At 44.6% G+C, this 20,619-nt stretch overlaps 1 protein-coding gene and 1 long non-coding RNA gene across 9 annotated transcripts; both read right to left on the bottom strand.

The window, feature by feature from the left end:
• Positions 1 to 5,254: 5,254 nt before the first annotated feature.
• On the bottom strand, positions 5,255 to 9,431 carry LOC124649642. Of its 4 annotated transcripts, XR_006986729.1 has the most exons (4): positions 8,655 to 9,431; positions 7,942 to 8,531; positions 5,961 to 6,070; positions 5,255 to 5,359 (listed from the first exon to the last, which is right to left on the bottom strand). It is a non-coding gene; the product is annotated as an uncharacterized LOC124649642 (long non-coding RNA). The 4 variants fall into 4 exon arrangements; XR_006986732.1 differs by lacking the exon at positions 5,255 to 5,359 and having other exon boundaries at positions 5,604 to 6,059; XR_006986730.1 differs by lacking the exons at positions 5,255 to 5,359; positions 5,961 to 6,070 and adding an exon at positions 6,115 to 6,350.
• Positions 9,432 to 12,609: 3,178 nt separating this feature from the next.
• Positions 12,610 to 17,080, bottom strand: LOC124649639 (ankyrin repeat and death domain-containing protein 1A-like). Of its 5 annotated transcripts, none has more exons than XM_047189236.1 (4): positions 16,876 to 17,080; positions 16,439 to 16,510; positions 15,470 to 16,210; positions 12,610 to 14,117 (listed from the first exon to the last, which is right to left on the bottom strand). In XM_047189236.1, the coding sequence occupies exons 3-4, from the start codon at positions 16,163 to 16,165 to the stop codon at positions 12,861 to 12,863; spliced, it is 1,953 nt and encodes a 650-aa protein (XP_047045192.1). In that variant the 5' UTR covers positions 16,166 to 16,210; positions 16,439 to 16,510; positions 16,876 to 17,080; the 3' UTR covers positions 12,610 to 12,860. The 5 variants fall into 5 exon arrangements, with proteins under 5 accessions (XP_047045192.1, XP_047045193.1, XP_047045194.1 ...); XM_047189237.1 differs by having other exon boundaries at positions 16,880 to 17,080; XM_047189238.1 differs by lacking the exon at positions 16,876 to 17,080 and adding an exon at positions 16,659 to 16,864.
• Positions 17,081 to 20,619: the final 3,539 nt, after the last annotated feature.

The following is a 20,619-nucleotide window of genomic DNA, read 5'->3' as shown; positions in this document are numbered from 1 at the left end:
CCGCCAAGTGTAAGATTTACTGGGCAAACCTTCCTGGTCCTTGTGAAGATGAAAAATGTACGAACTTTTGCATACAAAAAAAGTATCAAGACGGTACATGTGGTTTTAGTGGTCCTCAACCAGATATTACTTGCTTCTGCTACAACTGCGTGGATAAGACATCGGTACAGCCACAGGTTGGGGAGCCATATAGAGGTTGAACATGCAAAATATGATGGGCACTCCACCTGTGAAATAGTAGTGCTCTTAGTTGATCGCATTTATTTGTTTCAAAATAAATTGGTCGTGATTAATAAGGAGATTCATCAGAGCTATATATGATTGCATAATTTTTTATGAACTTAAAAGTCAAGTTCACGAATGATCGCAAAATACCATTCTTGTCTAGTCCTATCTTATTTTGGCCCTCTTAACCTTATTTGATTGTCCAACCGCCGCAGCTTACACAAATTCTTCCATGGCCATTTCCCAGCACTGCCGGCAATAGACATAGGAAAGTTAGAAGCGAGTTGGTATGTCGATTTTGAGCTTTCTAAAGGTCAGATTATTTCGCTAAAACAAACCAACACTGTAGACTTGGGTCAAAACCTTCTTCGGTAATGGAGAATGGCTCTGTCACCACCAGTTTCCCGCTGATGTGAAGGGCTCGTCAGCAACTGAGTATTTTTCCATTTCCAACGTGAACCCTATTAGAACATCTTCAACAGCATATGTATATTTGGCTAGAATTGCTATAAAAAATTAAAGTACAAGACAAACAATGGTGAAGATTAAACGAAGCAAAACCAGTGGATTAGATTAAAATCACTACGTCAGGGAAAAAAAGAATAAAGAAGATACGTACGTAACCATTATCGCTTGGAATAAACAGAACATATATCCGCACCAACACGTAGTACAAAAGATCTATTCAACAGATCTTAAAAGAAAAAAATACCCGTACAAAGTATCCCGATCGACTTCAAATATTCCAAACCAATGGATCTATTATATACTAAAAGCACAATACGTGGTTCTGAAATAAAGACACCACATTAAACCACATCATTCTAATTATTTTGTCAGTTAGATTAAAAATTTACGGCTAGGATTTCACGTTTTTATGTAACATTTACATGTCCATATTATTTTATTAGATTACGTCAGGGGAAAAAAATAAAGAAGATACACGGGATAGCAGGGTACAAAATAGGCAGCAATGATAGCATGTTCGTCCCGATTGATCTAAGATTGCTCATCCAAGTCACTAGGTCGATAGCGCCTAGCGGCAAACGCCGCCATCCCCAGCTAAAGGTCCAGCCGTCCAGCAGCAGGAGCGGACCGCCGATCGACATTCGCGACTTCGACGCCCGCCTGAATCTGAACCTCGCCACGCCGCCATGCTGGGACCTAGACAACACTTTGCATTGGTCTGCCGCGCCAGTGCCTGCAGTTCTCTCATCTCACCAAGAACCCTTCATGTAGCCGATCCTGTTCTAGGGCAGTACAACACAAGAAGAAATATTTTTGGATGGCCACCACAGTCTACCGTACGTAATGCGCCGGAGTCCATCATATAAGCTTTACGCTGCCCCAAACTTGGAATAGAATTATCATCGATGATACGGCCGCCAAACTCAGGCCGGATGTACGCCAAGATGTTTATAGTACCAATCGACAAAATACAACGCGCCGGTGGCCGGAGGATCTATCTGCGCCTTCTGGAAGTTGTTGCGCAAGCCACGCCGTGACATTGTTGCCATTGGCACGATCTGTCCGAGAGCACTTTCTCAGCCCAACAAATCAGGATCTGCATCCATATGTTGAGGTACGTAATCATCTCACAAGCAGAATGAAATTTGTAACCTACATAGCAATTTCCATCATGCAAGACAAGATCTCACAGAGAATATTCAGTGGTTCTATACGAGTCATTCAGAGATTCACTTCCGCCAAAGATAATCACTCTTTCTCCTAGAAAAAATATAGTATGGTTTGTTTACTAGGATATGTATTTGTCTCTTCTCATCGGCATTACTTTTCATATGCTCAATCGTCATCAGGGAGTTAATTTTCTTCATATATACAAGTATTTATGTTAACATATGTTTTTGCAGGTATCTTCATATAAATTACAGTTTGATGTATTTTATTTATTGTTGGGTCACTCAATCGATCTTCAGTGAATTTTATTGCAGCATACTGGTATATACTATATATGTAAGTTACTATGGATTTTCTGTCAGTTCAGAGAGCAAAAAATATATTTTTTTTAAACGAGGCAAAAGTTTTGCCTTTCATTGATATAGGAGAAAGAGTTAGCCCGTTTATGAGAAAAACTGTCCGAAAAACCGTTACAACACGACACCACACGCCAGCCCCGAGGTTGCGCTCCACACGGGTCGACAACCAACCAGGTCGACACCACACTTGAACGCAACAGACGGAGGCGAAAGACCGGAGCGACCGCTCCAACTACCACGCCGGCCTCGAGGCCGCGCCCCGCCTAGCCGAAGACGAACCGGCCTCCGCCGAACCACCAAAACACTCCACAAGTCCCTCTCTCCGGTGGACGTCCAAAGCGAAGCCCCAAGAGGCAAAGCGACACAAGAGCGCCACCCACGCCCGATCCCGCGAAGGATCTAGGGTTTCCCCCGGAGAGCCCGGGCGGAGATCAAGAAACACCCGCTTCGACGACACCTTCAAGAAGGATGCGGCGCCCACGGGCGTCACCGTCGTCGGTCCTGGCCAGCCGCCAAGAGAAAGCTTTCGCCTAGCGAAGAGTCCCAAAACCTCGCGCCCACCTAACAAGGACCGGCACAGACCACCACCTTCATCCGCCGCATCGCGACCCCCAGAGATCTGCCGCACGCACCCCGCCCCGCAGCCTCAAACGCTCGTCTTCAACCTCTAGCCGCCGCCGTGATGCACAGCCTGTAGCCAACGAAGCACCGCTAAAGAGCACCGTGGGCGCCGCCGGAACGCTACATAGAGGGGGCACCGACCAACACCAACACAGGGCTCGAGGACGAAAGCCGAAGTCCGCAGACATGAGCTCCCAGCACACCCGCAGGGACACCACCCCGCCATCCAGCACCGCACCCTCCCCAGCAGAAGGGCATCGCCTCAGCCCCGGCACCCACGGGTCGAGCCAGCACGACCTGGGGCGATCTCGATCCGGCCCGCTGAAACCCATCTGGGCCCGAGCGCGCGCCGCCAGGACCCGCCTTGCCTGCACCGCAACACCACCGCCGCTACCGCATCCACTCCAGGTGACGTTGCCCACGAGAGCAACCTGGCCCGACCAAGTCCAGATGGGCCCCGTAGGGCCCGGATCTGGGCCAGCGGAACCCGACCACCGCCACTGCACCGCAACGCCCCGCCGCTCCGGCGCCGTCGCGACACGACCCTGCCACACCGCGCATCGCCCGCCGCCTCCGCTGCCAGCCTCCACGCAGCACCGCCACCGAGGGTGAGGTCCACCGTGCACCGCCGCTCGACCGCCGGCCCCGCTCGGGAGGACTGCGCCAGGTAGAGGAAGAGCCACCGCCGCCGGCACCGCCCGGGCTTTGCCCGGCGGCTCCCGCCGACGGTGGCAGCGAGGGGAGGGTGGAGGAGGAGGGACGGGAGGTTAGGGTTTGGTTCGCCCTGGAGTCGCTTACGGGGGAGCGACCCGAGGGCTCTCTGTCTCTTACATGCAGAGCAAAAAATATTGTGCTGTTGATTCTACAGTATTGTGACTCTCTAGCACTACTGGCCCACGATCTGTAATAAAGTTCAAATACAATTATACAGAGCAATTGAAAAGTTAATCTGAGTCAAGCACCAGGGATGATATAATAGATGACAGACTAATTTAGCAGGCAAGTATATGTTGGTTGTCATGTTAAAATATAGTTTTGAAGGAGAATATAAGGGTTTGGAAGGCATAAAATATGTACGGTTGGTAGTGGTAGAAGAAAATATGGTAAGGCACAACAATCATGAGACTTAGTCCTTTTCAATTCATACCTTGTCTATACTTGTTCTACAATTGGGACATCTCCATAGCTAGGGTTTACCAGGGGCTAAAGTCCTAATCTTTCTCTTTTTAAACTTAGGAGCATCAGATGTTCCTTTTCCTGCTTTTGTTTTGCTGTTTCAGCTCTTTTCCCACTCACTGAGGCCTTCAACTGCCTCAGTTTCTCAGCTGTTTCCTTGCACTGCTTGGCACCTTCAGCTGCTTCAGTCTGAGCTCTTCTTCTGGCTTGAGATTCTCGAACTCTTTGAACTGCCTCTGCAGCCAGTTTTTCATGCTTAGTAGCCTCAGCTTTAGCTTCCTGTTTTCTTGCCAGGCACTCAGCCAGCAAGAGAAATTCTTTCTTCATTTTGCTCCCTTTCACTTGTATTCTTGGCTGTATTGGGTGTTCTTATATTTATGAAAGAAATCACACTGTTCTTATCCCGGCATCTTACTTACTATTTTGAAAACTCTTTCCATGCTGGTTCTGAATCACAAGCAAGCCTAATAAGAGTTCTTTCAGCTCCTCTTTCTACTAAAGACTTTGCATTGCTTTGTAGTCAAAAGCCATACCTATATGCTCCTTCCAATTCACCGAGTTAGAAACCGGACCAGAGCTATTAACCGACTTGACGTGCTTTCCTGACTGACAGACCGGACAGACCAATCCAATGAACTGACTTTGCTAGCTTATCGAGCCGAGGAGACAAGACGGATCCATATAAGGATACCAGCAACCCGAAGAGAAGAACCCCAGTTTATTAGAGAGATCCGTTCTATTTCACTAGTTGGGTTTCTGTCTCGGCCTGGCATCTTTGGACAAGAATCAGAAGTATAAGTAGCAGCTTCCTATTCCTTAGTACTTTCCTGTAGTGTAGTTTCTCAAACCAGTGCTTTTCCTGGAATGGATAGAATTCCTCAACTATCCTTCCAATTAGATCTTCATCGTTTGAGGTAAGGTCTATTCGTGCACTTACAATAATTCTATGTTTCATACTCACAGAACATGTCCATGGTAGCGTCACCATTGGAAATACTAGAAAAGGATTAACAATCATAACTGAAATAATGTTACTTATAATATATATTTAACCAAAATATGATGACACCGATGTACAGTTATTTTTTTCATTGGGTGAATATGCAAAACTTGGAAGTCCATTTCATCACATAAAATGAAGAAAGTCTAGCCGTGCAGTATGCCACTGCACGGGCCACCCTGCTAGTTCAATTTAAAACACAGGCACACTTGGTAATAACCATAGCCTTCGACTATTGTGTTAAGGAACATTTTCATTGGTGAGCTCCCTCTGGAAGGCTTAGCTTTGCCATCATTGGGCAGCCGGCATCTATCCAGCCAAGGAGATGCTCTCCTTCCTTCTACATGAGTTTATATTCATACGGTTCAAGTTATAATGAACACAAAAAACACAAGTCCTTGGTAAACTGAGGAAAAAAGTGTAAATAGTTTAAATGCTATAGCACCACACAAGCGGAAAACTAAAGTTCGTATATTTGCAAGTGAACCTTCCACTGATGTTTGTTTATTTGCAAGACGGAACCCTTGCCTAAATGAACCAGAGTGATTGGCATGATATGTATAGTTCGAAACATGCACCGTGAGGTTCATATTAGGTCTATATATCTGAATGCAAAACATTTCACTCCCATATAATTGTATAGCGAACTTGAGCATATAGGGAATCCATAGGATTGTAATTTGCCAAGCATAAAGCTGAGAAAGAGTCTAGTCCTGCATTAATTTTGACAAACTTTGTGTTTACACAATAGTAGCACAGTATATGTATTTTCAGAGACAGTGAGAGAGAATTCAGGATAAAGATGCATACAACGACTAACTCTCTGCTTACGCATCAATACAATATTAAATCTGCTGTTGATGTAACAGCCTTAGAGCTGTCTTGCATTTTAGCATTTGTGTCCTCTAGGCAACTATATATGTGTAGAAAATGGAACAAACCTCGTTACTACGGAAATCCTTATCGTGTCAGGATGGGCAAGTAGATACAGGCGATGTACACCGTTGCATCCCTCCTAGAAATGATGTCTGGAGTCAAGCCTGAAATGGTGCTTGAAGCCAAGAACGACAAATAATCAATACACTCTGCATGTGAATTAGATAGACCGTGACCAATTTGGAGGTAATATGAGGATTTTACCTTATAGATGGAAACAGAATGTAAAGTGATTTGGAAGGACATTAACTTACGGACAGTTCATCGTGAACAAAAATATGTAACCACATAATTATAAAAACGGTGAAATAAAGCTCAAATCCAACTGGCCTGGTCAAGCTTTACAACCCTAGCAAGTTATGACCCCGTCCTGGTAGAATCCTACAACCTCTGAACTGTGGAAGTATTAGGAAGTAGTTCTCCAAATCTAACAAATTTTTAAGTAAATTTGTTCCAAAGATCGAGCGAGCTAGTGAGCTGGCACAAATGTTCCTGGCTTTTACACGCCCGTATACTAACTATGCATAAAAACCACTCCCTATGGCTCTTTAGCTCATAAGAATTTTTTATAGTCTAGGTTATTGCTTTCCTCTATCTACCATTCAAAATTTAGTTTTTCTTGTGACCCGCGAATTAGGAACACAGTGGTAAAACCTTGGTGGACACAATTGTGCATTGAAGAATGGGGCTAGTATGAATGGCTGCCAAATCCCCCGAAGAAAAAATTAATAACATGTATGTGTGCTTGTGAGAACTTAAATTAGCCATCTGCATCTACTTCATGGTTCATATTACAACATAAAGGCAAAGTGATATCCTTTAAGACAACCTCTGTGCACTTATTTAAGTGGATGGCAATGATTTAAAATGCCAATGTGAGAATAGGGCACCTGTATGTGTGCTCAATCTTTGTGTGTGCTTGTGAGAGCTGACCATAATATCTAAGGTGTATCAAAGAGCTTTCCAATTGCTCTGAAGTGGATTGATGTAGTGCCATCACAATAAAAGGTGCATATTGAATGGATATATTTAGGTTTTGAACTGTTGACAATAAGATAAAAAAGTTCAACTAACTTCAATGCAAACTCAAAGGTGGAACCAATTTTGGTTTATCCTTATTGCTTTATCCTTATCACCAGACTTCAGTAGAAAAATTTCTGTTCCTTTTCTTCCAAATTTCAACCACAGCCTGAGAAATGGATCACATTAGTATTCAAGAACACAAAATGACAGAAGGGTAACACCTGATATTGTTATTCAGGTTGGCATGACACATTTCTGAACACCTATAATGTTTCCCCTTATAACACAATTCCTCAATCTAATTACTCGGATTCTTTGGATAACTCATGTTTTACTGATCAAGTGAAAGACAGACGCCAAGTCCTCAAAATACCAAACATGAATGAAATCATCAGAAGTTTGTACACGTCGACGAATATGCTCAAGCACCAGCATGTAAAGTTCAACAAACAAGGGCATGGCAACAGTTTTAGTTAAATGTGAGAAAAAACGGGTCAATAATGTTGGAAGAACAGATAAAGTAAGCATCAAGATGACTCGCGCACCTCGCACAAGATGAGGCCCCACTAATATCAGTGAAAGTGCTATGCAGAAATTGTGTGATGATTATCACAATCTAAAATTTATTTGATGTACTACACGCATATGCATCCAATAAATATGTCGGTGCAGCATCAGTGGAATTATCTAACATTGCAATAATTAAAGGATTCGTATAGGAAATTAAACTGCACGATAATGTGCCAACCATACCTTGGATAAAACGGATCATTTGATAATATATATGTCAGATATACATTGCAAAATATGTTATAGTTCATAAGTATCTAAGACCAATACATCCATGTGTTGCGCAAAAAATAGAGCGAGCATGTCCGAGTGACAAAAAACACTTGCATTTTAAAAGAGTTGCTTGAATATTGAAGTACCATCATTTTTTAAATTAAAACAAGGGACACTCACCCAGCGATCCATAATAGCAGCAGCGAACTGCCTTCCAACAAACATGAGCAATTTCCATCAGAAATCAGCTGAGCAAATTGAGTTCCCTAGAACTGCACAAAAATCATAAATATCACAAGCCCAATCGCCGTACATTCCATTTGAGACGATGATCTCTTTTTCGAATACATTCCAGCTCATATATGAGGGGTAATTAGCAGCATGTAATGAACCAAATCACCAAGGATATCTTTGATTTTGAAGTCAACAAATGTTGTAAACAACAACCTTCACCAAATATAAATGATCAATAGTGATTTCACTGTACCGAATTAGAACGAACCGGTCGCTAGCTAGTAGTACCACATGATATTTGAACAAAATCTAGATGTAAATGGAAGAAAAAATAAACCTGGTTAAGGATAGAAATACGTGCACACAGAAATTAATTCATGCTAAATCAAAACTCATGAATATGAGGAAAGCTCCAATTTCCATGGGTATCTCTCGTCGGCGCCGTCCCCAAGAGCTACGCACCGCCAATGTCCAATGACATTCTCATGGTAGGGAGTCGGCAGGTTGGTACCCAAAATCAAAGACGCGAGAAGCACCTACAAAGGAAAAGTAAGTCAGGAGCATAATAAATAAAGTAAGAAGAACAATTGTTGCATTCTAATTTTGCTCCATGATAAAGGGCAACAAATAATACTGACTAAATTGCGTATGTCAAACACCTGGTGCACAACTGAACATTGCTGACTTGTTGTGGTGATCGTACTTATTCAGACCACAAACAACCGCATCCTTCCAGTTAGTTTTGTGTGCAGCTCATGCATTTGCAATATACTACAGCTAGAAGGCCATCAAAGAAACTATCTGTATACTTGATATCCATGACACATGGTGGTACATGCCCTGATGTTCTGGATCAGAAAATATGAACAAAAACTTCCATTCAGGCGTCACATGAAAGAAGCACCATTAGATTAACAACATGACAGTGAGTATGTATAAAGTAAGCAGATGTGATATATTAAGTCACAGTGAACCGAACTTAATAAAGCTAGACACTATAGATTATCAAGCGTGCATTGACAATGACGGCCACTTCCAAATAAGTTTGAAACTAAACTCTTTGTGGTGTCGTATAATTTCATATATTCTTACAATAAACAAAGAAAGTAAAAAATCAGAAACTATTTTTGTGTAATATAAAAGGGAATGGATTAGTTGAGACAAATGAGTGGGATGGACCATACATAATTATGTTATAAATTCGGCTCAGTTACGAAAATCCATAATTTCCCAAATATTCCAGACCTGAAAGGAGTCAAGAGAAAGGAATGCCATTACTATATACTAATATCTTTGTAGGATGCACTTCCATATCTCTGAAAAAATAGCAGGCCAGACAACAATAAAGGGAAAGAGGTAGATACTGGTAGTGCTTTAAAAAATTCATGAAAATAAGGCTTGCTATCAGAGATACCACTAATGTCTTATAAAATTCTTAACAAAAAAAATGTCTTATAAAATTCTAACGATCCAAATCTCAAACGTCGGTACAGAGCTATAAACAATGACAGTATAATCAATTGGGGGGAAGATATTAGCAGACACGGACCTACCCACTTTCCATTGAACATATAGAAGAGACTGACAATGGTTTATTTGGAGATGGAGGAGAGGGGATTCAGGATTCACTGCCACCATCCAGAATAGAGTCTAGAGATCTCACCTTGGAAAAATCTCAAATGGCATTGGCCCTGAATCACGCGCTCCCGTACGCTCTGCTGATGCAAGGAGGAGACCGATGCAAAATTGGGAAAATCATCAACAACATCCAAGCAGGTATCCTTGCATCGCTGACGATTGACGCCTCTCTGACTTCAATGGGGAAGATGCCTCCAGCGGCAGCGGATGTTGAAGGCCCCTCCCTCGCCGATTTCGTCGGACCTGCACGCGGACCTTTACCATGAGGGATTGGTGATAAGCCCGAGAGAGAGAGAGAGAGAAACGGCGGAGATCTTACCGGCGCTGACGCTGGGCATCTGGTGCCCCTTCTTCTCGATGTTGATGAAGCTTCCCGGGAGGGGCTTGCCAGTGTCGATCGAGGCCTCGTCTGCCAGCATTTTCATTGTTCTTCTTGCCCCTCCTCGTGCTCCTACATACTACCTCCGATTTCCGATTCAAGTAATAAGGCGTCCTCATTTTGCGTGTTTTTCGTTTGACTAAGTATTATTTCAAATGTATAAAGATTGTTTGTATAAAATTAATATCATTAGAAAGTGCTTTTCAATACGAATCCAACGATACTAATTACATATAATATAAGTTTTAGTTGCTCAATTTATTTTTATGGTCAAAGTTCGTCTTGGAATACGTATGCGCTTTATTCCTTGGGACGGAGGTAGTATGTCCAAGTTTTAGTTGCTCAATTTTTATGGTCAAAGTTCGTCTTGGAATACGTATGCGCTTTATTCCTTGGGACGGAGGTAGTATGTAATTAGTATCGTTGGATTCGTATTGAAAAGCACTTTCTAATGATGTTAATTTCATACAAACAATCTTTATATATTTGAAGTAATTCTTAGTCAAACGAAAAGCACGTAAAACGAGGGCGCCTTATTCCTTGAATCGGAGGTAGTATAATATAACCAAGATTTTGTTGCTCAATTTTTATGGTCAAAGTTTGTCTTGGAATACGCGTGCGCCTTATTCCTTGGGTCGGAGGTAGTATCCATCTTTGGCTCTCGGCACGAGGCGGTCCATGGCGGCAGGCGTCGCCTATTACTCCGCCGGTGCCGAGGCCGCTCGTGCCGGAGTGTGTTGGCGCGGCGACGATGTCGGATGAGCACTGGACCAGGGGCACGCCCGCCGATCATGAAGAAGCTTGTCCAGGGGAAGATGGAGATAGGGGAGAGCTCACGCGAAGAAAAGTTCAGGTAGTCGTGTCCACTATCCGCGCGGCGTCGCAGCACCATCAGCTGTCGATGCAGAGCAGGCTCCACCTGAACTCGCCGCCGTTCCTCGGCCGGGGAAGGCTCGGCCACGGAGAGCTCACATTGGGGGTGGGGGGGAGCAGGGAGAATGTGGGAGGCCGATGTAGATGCATATCTACGGGTGATGGATGGCGGTGTCTTGGTGTTGTCGGATGCGCAGTGGGGCGGGAGGTGAAGGCCGAGGCGGAGCCCCTCCTCGCCATCGTTGGCGGGCTGAGTAGAGAGCGACACGAGGAGAGGAAAATGTGTGCCAGTTGGGGACTTCGATAGCCCACGTGGGGAGACAAAAGAAAGCGGTTCTAGAGCTATAGACACACAAATAGGAGACAAACATTGATGCTACTCGATTTAAATGGGATCAAAAAATTCTAGAGAGGCACCGAAACTGCACACAAAGAATTACCAGCGGAAAACCAACCATTCCAATGTATATGTGTCAGCCCAACGTTAATTCTAAAAAAAAATCAAAATTATGATAAGAAAGATGTTGGTTACCCTATAATATAGTAGTTACTAGGATTCACCGGGTGTTGCCATGATGGCAAGTCAAGGTAGGGCTCACGATTCTACTTTGATCGTTATGGATTGGTACCAAGATCAAGTCGTAGGCATCCATCCTTTTCTAAGTAAGGCATTTGTCGAATCCTACTCGTGTACACCTCGTGGGATGAATAAACATGGGCAAGGACGAGGCAGTTGTACATCTGTTATTCTCCGACAATAATTTCTCAGCCGCATCAGCGCCCTGTTTGTATTTTTTTCCAGCAAATTTTCCGGTGCAAATCTTTGAATCCAATGGCACTTGCCCAACGATAATTTCAGTAGTAACTCTACAACGGTGCATAACTTTTGACTGTATTTTTCCAGCAGTGCTCGGCATGCTTCGACTGTAATTTTTTCAGGCAACCCAGCGCTTAATTCTCCAGTAATTTTCAGATTGTATTTACTTTGCTAGTAATTTTCTGGTGCAAAGATTAACTTTAGTGGGGGTGGTGTGTCGCCGCATCAACCTTCCTAGTTAGAAATAACAGTTAAATAATTGTTATTCCAAATGTTGCCGTCTCCATAGCCGTGATCATGGCATTGTGGGTCGTGTGCATCTTCTTGGTGCATAGGCCAAGACAAATAAAAACTCCCTTTGAAAAAAGCACCAAATGCGAAACAAACATAACCCCTATCAGACTGTTACAAAACACATAAACAATATCTTGGACCGGGCGTCCTCCTCTTTCTGATTTGCTGTTCCGAATGCAAAGAATTTGAAGTTACTGCCATAGAATTGGATCTCACCGACTATGGCGATCACATCAACTCAACCGTCGGATGGAGTTGTTTATTCATATCAAGAATGGATCACCAATCAGCGATACGTTGGCAGTTGAAATCAAGGAACCGGCGCGTACTTCTCCAGAGTGGTACATGAGAAAGAGTGGCGGACGTACCTGGACTCTCAAGAACAGGTGTATGCCACCGAAATAAAAGGAAAAAAATAACAAGTAGGCACATGCGAAGAACTGATCGACACATGTGAAGAAATGATTGCCATGTAAACATTTTGTACTGCAAAGCTGAACATTAGCCAAGTGCCTTTTCAGGCAGATGCATAACAAATTATTCTGAAGAACTGAATCGCAAGAGTTGCGTACTAGATAAATAGCTCAAACGAACATGGCGACACACTTGTATATGGCAAAAAAAAATCCATTCATTATGCTTCCAATTACACATACCTGCCCATAGAAAGCAGTACACTAATGTTGTAACCATGTTACATTAGTAGATATGATCAGTTTTTACATGCCTAGCCTCATCAGTAACACCACGCAACCATGAACCCAAACATGCCACATCTATCTGGCAGCAGAGTAGCTCAAGCACCAAAATCAAGGTAAACAAGCGGAGTCGAATTCAGACCCCATCATCTAACAACTCGTGTGATCAGGCTACTGACAGAAGTGACCCTCTCGACATCCGGCTCGACCGCTGCCCTGAGGTTGAATCATCCAAGGTTAACCCTTGCGCTCTAGTGCCAAGGTACTGGTTCATAAGCCTGCTGTTCAGGGATCCATATTTCTTAGGTGTATGTCTAGTCACTCCACTGGGACTAGGTGATGGTTCGTCTTTGTCTAGATGGACCGCTTCGATCTTGTCGACCAATGATGACGATGACCAGGAAGCAGAAGCGAGAGGAGATTCGGGCTGCATGACCCCTTGTGTGAAGCTAGCTACCGACCTCATCTTTGTTGATGGGCTAGGCGTGCCCTTGGTTGCAAAGGTTCGCTTGTTGCCGAACAGGGAGCTCACCTTGGAGTACCTTTGCCTCAGCGGTGTCGGGGTAGTCTCCACGTGGCTCCAGCTCTTGACTGAATCCACCGAGGAGGCGTCGTCATCCAATTCATTAGGTCCACCAGCTGATTTCTTCCCCTTGCGGAGAGGCCATCTGAGTAGGACCTTGAGATGGTTTGCTGCGCTTCGCATAGAACCCATTCTCTTAAGACCAGATTCCTGAATTTCAGGTTCAGTCCTGTCAAAACTAGAGAATGAGACGCTTCTTTCGCTGATGCCTGACGCATCAATACCCGCATGAAGAAAGATCTCGGCATCTGATATTCTGAAAGAAGTCCCTGGGCTGCCTACAATCTGGTGCATCTTCAGCTGAGAAGCGATGGCCGACCTTGTCTCATGATCCCTTGAATTTGAGATCCCACCAGCCAACATCAGCTCTTTGATCAGTATCTCAGATGATGCTGTCTGTGGCTGTTTCTTCAGTAAATCCAGAGGTGTCATGCCATTGTTGTCACGGACATTGAGATCAATCGACGGTGCGGTCATCAAGAGCTCAACGACGTTGGAGTGCAGATTTCCGACCACTGCCAAGTGAAGAACTGTTCTTCCATCGTCATTTTGCACATTGATAATGCTGCTGACATTCATGATTGATCCACTGACCAATCGCTTTGTAAGCTCCATCTGACGGTCGAGCCTTCGGAAGCCAAGAGTTCTGAAGCCAGTTAGTGCCATATGAAGGAACGTGTCGCCAACTTCATTTGTAGCTGATATTAGTGATGGGGAAGCAGCAATGAGGACTTCAACCACTGGCAAATGACCTCGGAATGCTGCTATATGCAGAGCAGTATTCCCTTGGTCATCTATAGAGTTGGCGATGTCAAAAGCAACAACTAGATCCTTCACAACCTGTAGCAAAAACGTGTTAGTACCCAATCTTCAGTATTCCAGTCGGCAGTCACTTGCAAATACTTTAATAGATTCAGTGAAAAATGAAAAGGCAAAGAAATCATGCAACAGAAAAGATTTGTAAAAAAAATTCGCATTTATTTCATTTAGGAGTAGTCTTGATTTGTTTCGTTCATCTTGACTCGTGGGAGCTCAGGTTTAGAAACTCTTTTTTCTCTTTAATGGATGCAGAGCTGCTGACTTTTTGTTCAAAAAGTAAACCCTTCTCATGATGAGACTCCACATGCACTATAATGAAAATTCATTTGAGAGAACAAAATGGTAGAATAGAAATACCAAAAGAAATAGAATGACAGAATATCATTAGATAGATTCCATGCAAGCACGAGAACTTAATGTATATGTGACATGACATAGCATGTTGTTTAGCATATCTGTAGATCGAGAAATCATCAAGTACAAATTGGCCCAAAAAACCTTCATCCTCTGACTTGTCATAACACTTTGGCGAGAAGCAACTCTTAGCAAATCATCGTTTAGGATGCTGAGATTTGAGAATAAATTTCAACTGCAACTTGTACATAACACCATTAGTCTAATTAAAGCAAGCGAAGAGACAAATTATCCATAAAGTATATTTTTATAAGTCTATAAACAAACAGAATCACAACCTGGCAAGCATGTTCACAACATCAACTGACAGCAACCACAATCATATCAGATTATCAGACAGACGGCACACGTTCAATATTCCAACTAAATAAGTTGTACTACTAATCTCAGAGTTACATATTTACTTCTGTTCAATTCACCTTAATTTTGTTCATCACCATTTGGTGTCGAAGTAGTATATAATTCTGTTCAACTGACCAAATATATGTGGCTTAGAACAAGATAACAATTTGACCAAAAAGAATGATAGAACTCAGCTATATATGAAAATACACACAGAAGTAGAATCACCTCAACTTGAACAGAAGTAGCAAATCCACATTTAGGATGTTGGGGTTTGAGAATAAATTTGAATGCCAACTTGTACATAACACCACTAGTTTAATTAAAACATGTGACGAGATGGTTTACCCAGAAAGTATATTTTTATAAGTCTATACACAAGCAGAATCACAACCTGGCAAGCATGTTCGCAAAATCAACTGACAACAACCACAATCATTTCACACCCATGGCATGTTTAATATTCTAACTAAATTAGTTATACTGCAACTAATCTCAGAGTTGGATAGATTTACTTGTGTTCATTTCACTTTAATTTTGTTCATACCCATTTGGTGTAATAGTTCAGTGGATGTAATTCTGTTGAAAACTGAATTAAGAAGCAGGAGTAGAATCACCTCAACTTGTCCCCTCGCAGCAGCGGCGTGCAGGATGGTGGCGCCCTGCGCGTCCCGGAACGCCGCGGCATCAGAGCAGCCGTCCAGGAGCTCCCTGAGGATCTCCAGGTCGCCACCCCTGGCGGCGGCGTGCATCGCCCGGTTCATCATCTCGCGCCTGAACATGTACCCCCCGCCATTGTCAGCCCCATCTTCCCTGGGCGGGGACAGCACCGCGTTGAGCAGCATCCGGAACAGCTCCGGTCGCCTGCTCCTGGCGGCGGCGTAGAGGATGTCGGTGACGCCGTACTCCCCCTCGCCGAACACCAGCAGGGGCTGCCTGGCGAGGAGCTCCCGCGCGAAGGCGGCGTCCCCGGCCGCGGCCGCCGTGTAGAGCAGCCACCCGCCGTACCCGGCCCGGATGAGGCGGTTCCCCCGGGCGGCGGTGCGGGACTCGCAGTCCCGGAGCAGGCAGCGGGCCACGGCGGCGCGGTTGGCGGCGGCGTCGGCGAAGCGCATGTCGTCGTCCCAGACGGACTCGAGGCGGCGGATGCGGCGCAGGGAGGTGAGCTTGATGAGGAGGTTGGCGTCGAGGCGGAGGAGCTCCCTGACGACGTCGTAGTGGCCGCTGGCGGCCGCCCAGTCGACGGGCGTGGCGTACCACCACTGGTCGCCCGTGCTCTCCCACCGGAGCGGGCAGTGGGATTCCTCCTCCATGGCCCGCCGCCGCCGGTGCTGCTACCGAAGGACGACAGAGTCCGCCTGCAGGCAGGAATCAAGAGTTTGAGCCAAATCGAAGCACGGAAACTGCAAATTCTGCTAGAGTAACAATCCTGACCGAACATCAAAGCAACTGGGGTTCAATTAACCACCCATGTGCGCGCAATTGGAGTTAAGAATGAGAAATTACTGGCGGTATCAGGAACTGCCCATGCTGAGATGGACGCGGGCAGGTTGAGAGCATTAACTCAACAATCCCAAGTACCTCACCTCAGAGACACGGGCATGGAGATCGTAGGCCATGGCCATGGTGGGAGCAGGAGAGAGGCTCCATCTCCATCTCTGGGACAGATACAGCAGTCAGTCAGGAGTGGATTGGCATGGGAGCACAGCAACCTCCCCGTGCTTTTCTTGAGGGGCCAGCTCCGAAGAAGAACCCCACACAAGATGGAGAAAGGAGAGGGAGGCGTGCGCCATGTGAGCTCAGGACCTTTTCATGCTCAGAATTCAGGGGAGGGCAGGCAAGACAAGGTCCATCCAAGGGGACCAAGTCCATTGCATTTCCATTGCCATTCCCTCACTCCAATAGGATTCACAAAGAAAACTATTGCAAGAACCAAGAATGCAGGCACAAGTTTTGCAACGGAAGATTAATTTATGAGAATTGGGTGAAAGAAACAAGGAAGCAGGCGTAGATTTGGGGTTACCTACACTGTTTCTGCTGCCTCCCCGCGCCAGTTATCTATCGTCTCAAGCCCTTTCTGAAGCACCAGTTTGGGCCATTTGACCCAAGTTTCTATTCACAACTGTATACGATATATCTTGAACAGACAGAATTATTTTACAGCCAAGAGCGCCTTAGCCGGCTCTCTCGAGTGTGCACGCATTCTGGTTGGTTCACACGTAGAGCACTGCTTTGCTGGCCACGAAAAGTAGGGAGGCAGGCGAGAGAGGATAATGATTTCGACCGGCATTCGGTGCCAAATTTTCTTCTTTCTTGTCATCCATCGAAAAGGTCTGGTGATAACTGCGAATGCTAGAAGAAGCGATGGCTGGGATTTGTTTTCTTCCTTTTGTGCTCTTCGACCCTCTACGGTTGAAAAGGTAAATCCGTCCCTTTTCATGTTATTTAATTCAGGGTATGTTGCCTTCTAATATTCATCGCAGATTTATGTTAAATATAGGTTAAATTATACTATCTAAATTCCCACGTTAAGTATTTAGAGTTGGAGTATTTTTCTTTATCTACACTCTGAACTTAGGTATATACGTCTATTTCTTGATTTCCAACTGATCAAAATTCACGGAATGTAACGAATTTTGACAAACTTAAATTTGGTCTGTAATTAGCTAGGATTCTAGCACACTTGAAAGTTACAAATATTTCAGGGCTCGGAAATTTTATTGAAATTATATGGTTTTCAATACTACCAACCAAACAAGCTCTATATAAAAATATCTAAAGAATAGAACCCACCAGATTGGCATAGGAGTTTATCCTTGAGTCCAACTTCATGGAGTTTTTTCTTTGATTTCATCAACGATAAAAGGTATGGAGTTTTGGCTCCTATGAGCATATGCTCTTGGATGAACATTATATTTGAAATAAAAATAAAAATATAAACTCAAACTATAATATTATGTGTACTTGTTATGGCCTGTCGAAAAAATGGCATGCAAAAAAATCATCTTGCATGTTTCCAAGTGCCGTAAATAAGCAAATGATTTGACAACCAACTTGTTTTTTTAACATAAGTCGGACCATTTGTGGATTCTTCATAAAGCTTTGTAGACAACCAAGTCGCATGAAAAGGAACATGTACATGGCCACCCCACCCCCTTTGACACACTCGTCGGACGCCAAATTGTTTCAGAGGTATGTGGGACCTAGAGTGAAATCAGGGCAATCGTTCTCCTAATGTTACATTGTCGATCCCGCCAATCTCACCCCGCGGCCCACAACGGTTATTGCGGCGAACAACAATCCTTTCTAGTACTTCTTCACGCGATCCAAGACGAAAACGTGGTAGAAGGCCAGATGCATCACTCCAGCGAAAGCTGGCACACCGAGCTCGCGGCCAAGCCGGACGTGGCCATCTTGACGGCTGTCGCCACAAGGTGGTTGGTCATGGCGTTTGCATGCATACCTTTGGTTTCACAGAGAAGGGAGAAGGCCACAGCCTAAACCACTTTGGGTGGTTTAAAGCGGACATGTGCCTAAAAGGCCGAACCCGACACTTTGGAAGATCAACCCTACACCACGAGATGACTCCACGTCCAAGGCCAAGGAGGCGTCCGCAGGAACAACAACGCCATGAGCCTATCCACAGCGGCGGTCCTAGGGCCTCTCTTGCGTGAATAGGAGGACCTACCGGAGGCCTGGACTCGTGATCTGGCCGGGGGGTTGAGTTCCGGAAGGCTCCGCCAGCGAATGTAACAGTGCTTTGCCTGGAGTTTGCTGGATCGGAGGTATTCGGTCGTGCGCACTGATACGTCTCCAACGTATCTATAATTTCTGATGTTCCGTGCTAGTTTTATGACAATACTCACATGTTTTATACACATTATATGTCATTATTATGCGTTTTCCGGAACTAACCTATTGACGAGATGCCGAAGTGCCAGTTCCTGTTTCTGCTGTTTTTTGTTTCAGAAATCCTAGTAAGGAAATATTCTCGAAATTGGACGAAATCAACGCCCAGTACCTTATAATTCCACGAAGCTTCCAGAACACCGGAGAGGGACCAGAGGAGAGCCACAGGCCCACCACACATGTGGCCGGCGCGGCCCGGGGGGGCGCGCCGCCCTGTTGTGTGGAGCCTCCAGACCCCTTCCGACTCCGAATCTTCGCCTATAAGAAGCCTCCTGACCTAAATCTTCGATACGAAAAAGCCACGGTACGAGAAACCTTCCAGAGCCGCCGCCATCGCGAAGCCAAGATCTGGGGGACAAAAGTCTCTGTTCCGGCACGCCGCCGGGACGGGGAAGTGCCCCCGGAAGGCATCTCCATCGACACCACCGCCATCTTCATCGCCGCTGCTGTCTCCCATGAGGAGGGAGTAGTTCTCCATGGAGGCTAAGGGCTGTACCGGTAGCTATGTGGTTAATCTCTCTCCCATGTACTTCAATACAATGATCTCATGAGCTGCTTTACATGATTGAGATCCATATGATGAGCTTGTAATCTAGATATCGTTATGCTATTCAAGTGGATTTTACTTATGTGATCTCCGGAGACTCCTTGTCCCACGTGTGTAAAGGTGACAGTGTGTGCACCATGTGGGTCTCTTAGGCTATATTTCACAGAATACTTATTCACCGAGTTATGATTTGAGTTGGATGTCTCTATGAAATTGTGGTGTGTTAGTACCTCCTATGAATGCTCACGAGTGACAGCGTGGGGTGTTTATTAGTACTTGGGAATACATCTTTAAGGTTTGCCTATATGATGAATTAGTGTTCGTTATCTTGCCAAAGAGTAATTCGAATAGCATAGTGAAGTGCTTATTTATATTCCTTTATGATTGCAATGTGCTTTATATCACTATTAATCTATGTGCTACTCTAGTGATGTTATTAAAGTAGTCTATTCCTCCTCCATGATGTAATGGTGACAGTGTGTGCATCATGTAGTACTTGGCGTAGTTTATGATTGTAATCTCTTGTAGATTATGAAGTTAACTATTACTATGATAGTATTGATGTGATCTATTCCCCCTTTCATAGCTTGATGGTGACAGTGTGCATGCTATGTTAGTACTCGGTATAATTGCGTTGGTCTATCATGCACTCTAAGGTTACTTAAATATGAACATCGAATGTTGTGGAGCTTGTTAACTCCGGCATTGAGGTGCTCTTGTAGCCCTACACAATTAGTGGTGTTCATCATCCAACAAGAGAGTGTAGAGTGGTTTTATTATGTGATCAATGTTGAGAGTGTCCACTAGTGAAAGTATGATCCCTAGGCCTTGTTTCCAAATACGCTTATTTACTGTTTTACTGCATCTTTACTTCCTGCAATATTACTACCATCAATCGCACGCCGGCAAGCTATTTTCTACGCGCTAGTTACTACTGCTCATATTCATTCATACCACTTGTATTTCACTATCTCTTCGCCGAACTAGTGCACCTATACATCCGACAAGTGTATTAGGTGTGTTGGGGACACAAGAGACTTCTTGTATCGTGATTGCAGGGTTGCTTGAGAGGGATATCTTTGACCTCTTCCTCCCTGAGTTCGATAAACCTTGGGTGATCCACTTAAGGGAAAACTTGCTGCTGTTCTACAAACCTCTGCTCTTGGAGGCCCAACACTGTCTACAGGAAAAGGAGTATGCGTAGACATCAAGCTATTTTCTGGCGTCGTTGCCGGGGAGGTAAGGTAAAAGGTATTCACATCCTCCGACTACTAAGCTATTTCCTAGCATTGTTGCCGGTGTGTGAGTGCT

Source organism: Lolium rigidum, chromosome 4 (genome assembly GCF_022539505.1).
Source record: "Lolium rigidum isolate FL_2022 chromosome 4, APGP_CSIRO_Lrig_0.1, whole genome shotgun sequence".
Taxonomy (NCBI): domain Eukaryota; kingdom Viridiplantae; phylum Streptophyta; class Magnoliopsida; order Poales; family Poaceae; genus Lolium; species Lolium rigidum.
The sequence above is the reverse complement of the archived record's forward strand: the minus strand, read 5'-3'. Positions and strand labels throughout refer to the sequence as shown.

Coding starts and splice junctions, on each gene's coding strand:
- LOC124649639 (XM_047189236.1), bottom strand. CDS start 16,165: ATGGAGGAGGAATCCCACTGCCCGCTCCGGTGGGAGAGCACGGGCGAC. Junction 14,118..15,469: donor CTGCGAGGGGACAAGTTGAG/GTGATTCTACTC, acceptor TTTTTGCTACAG/GTTGTGAAGGATCTAGTTGT.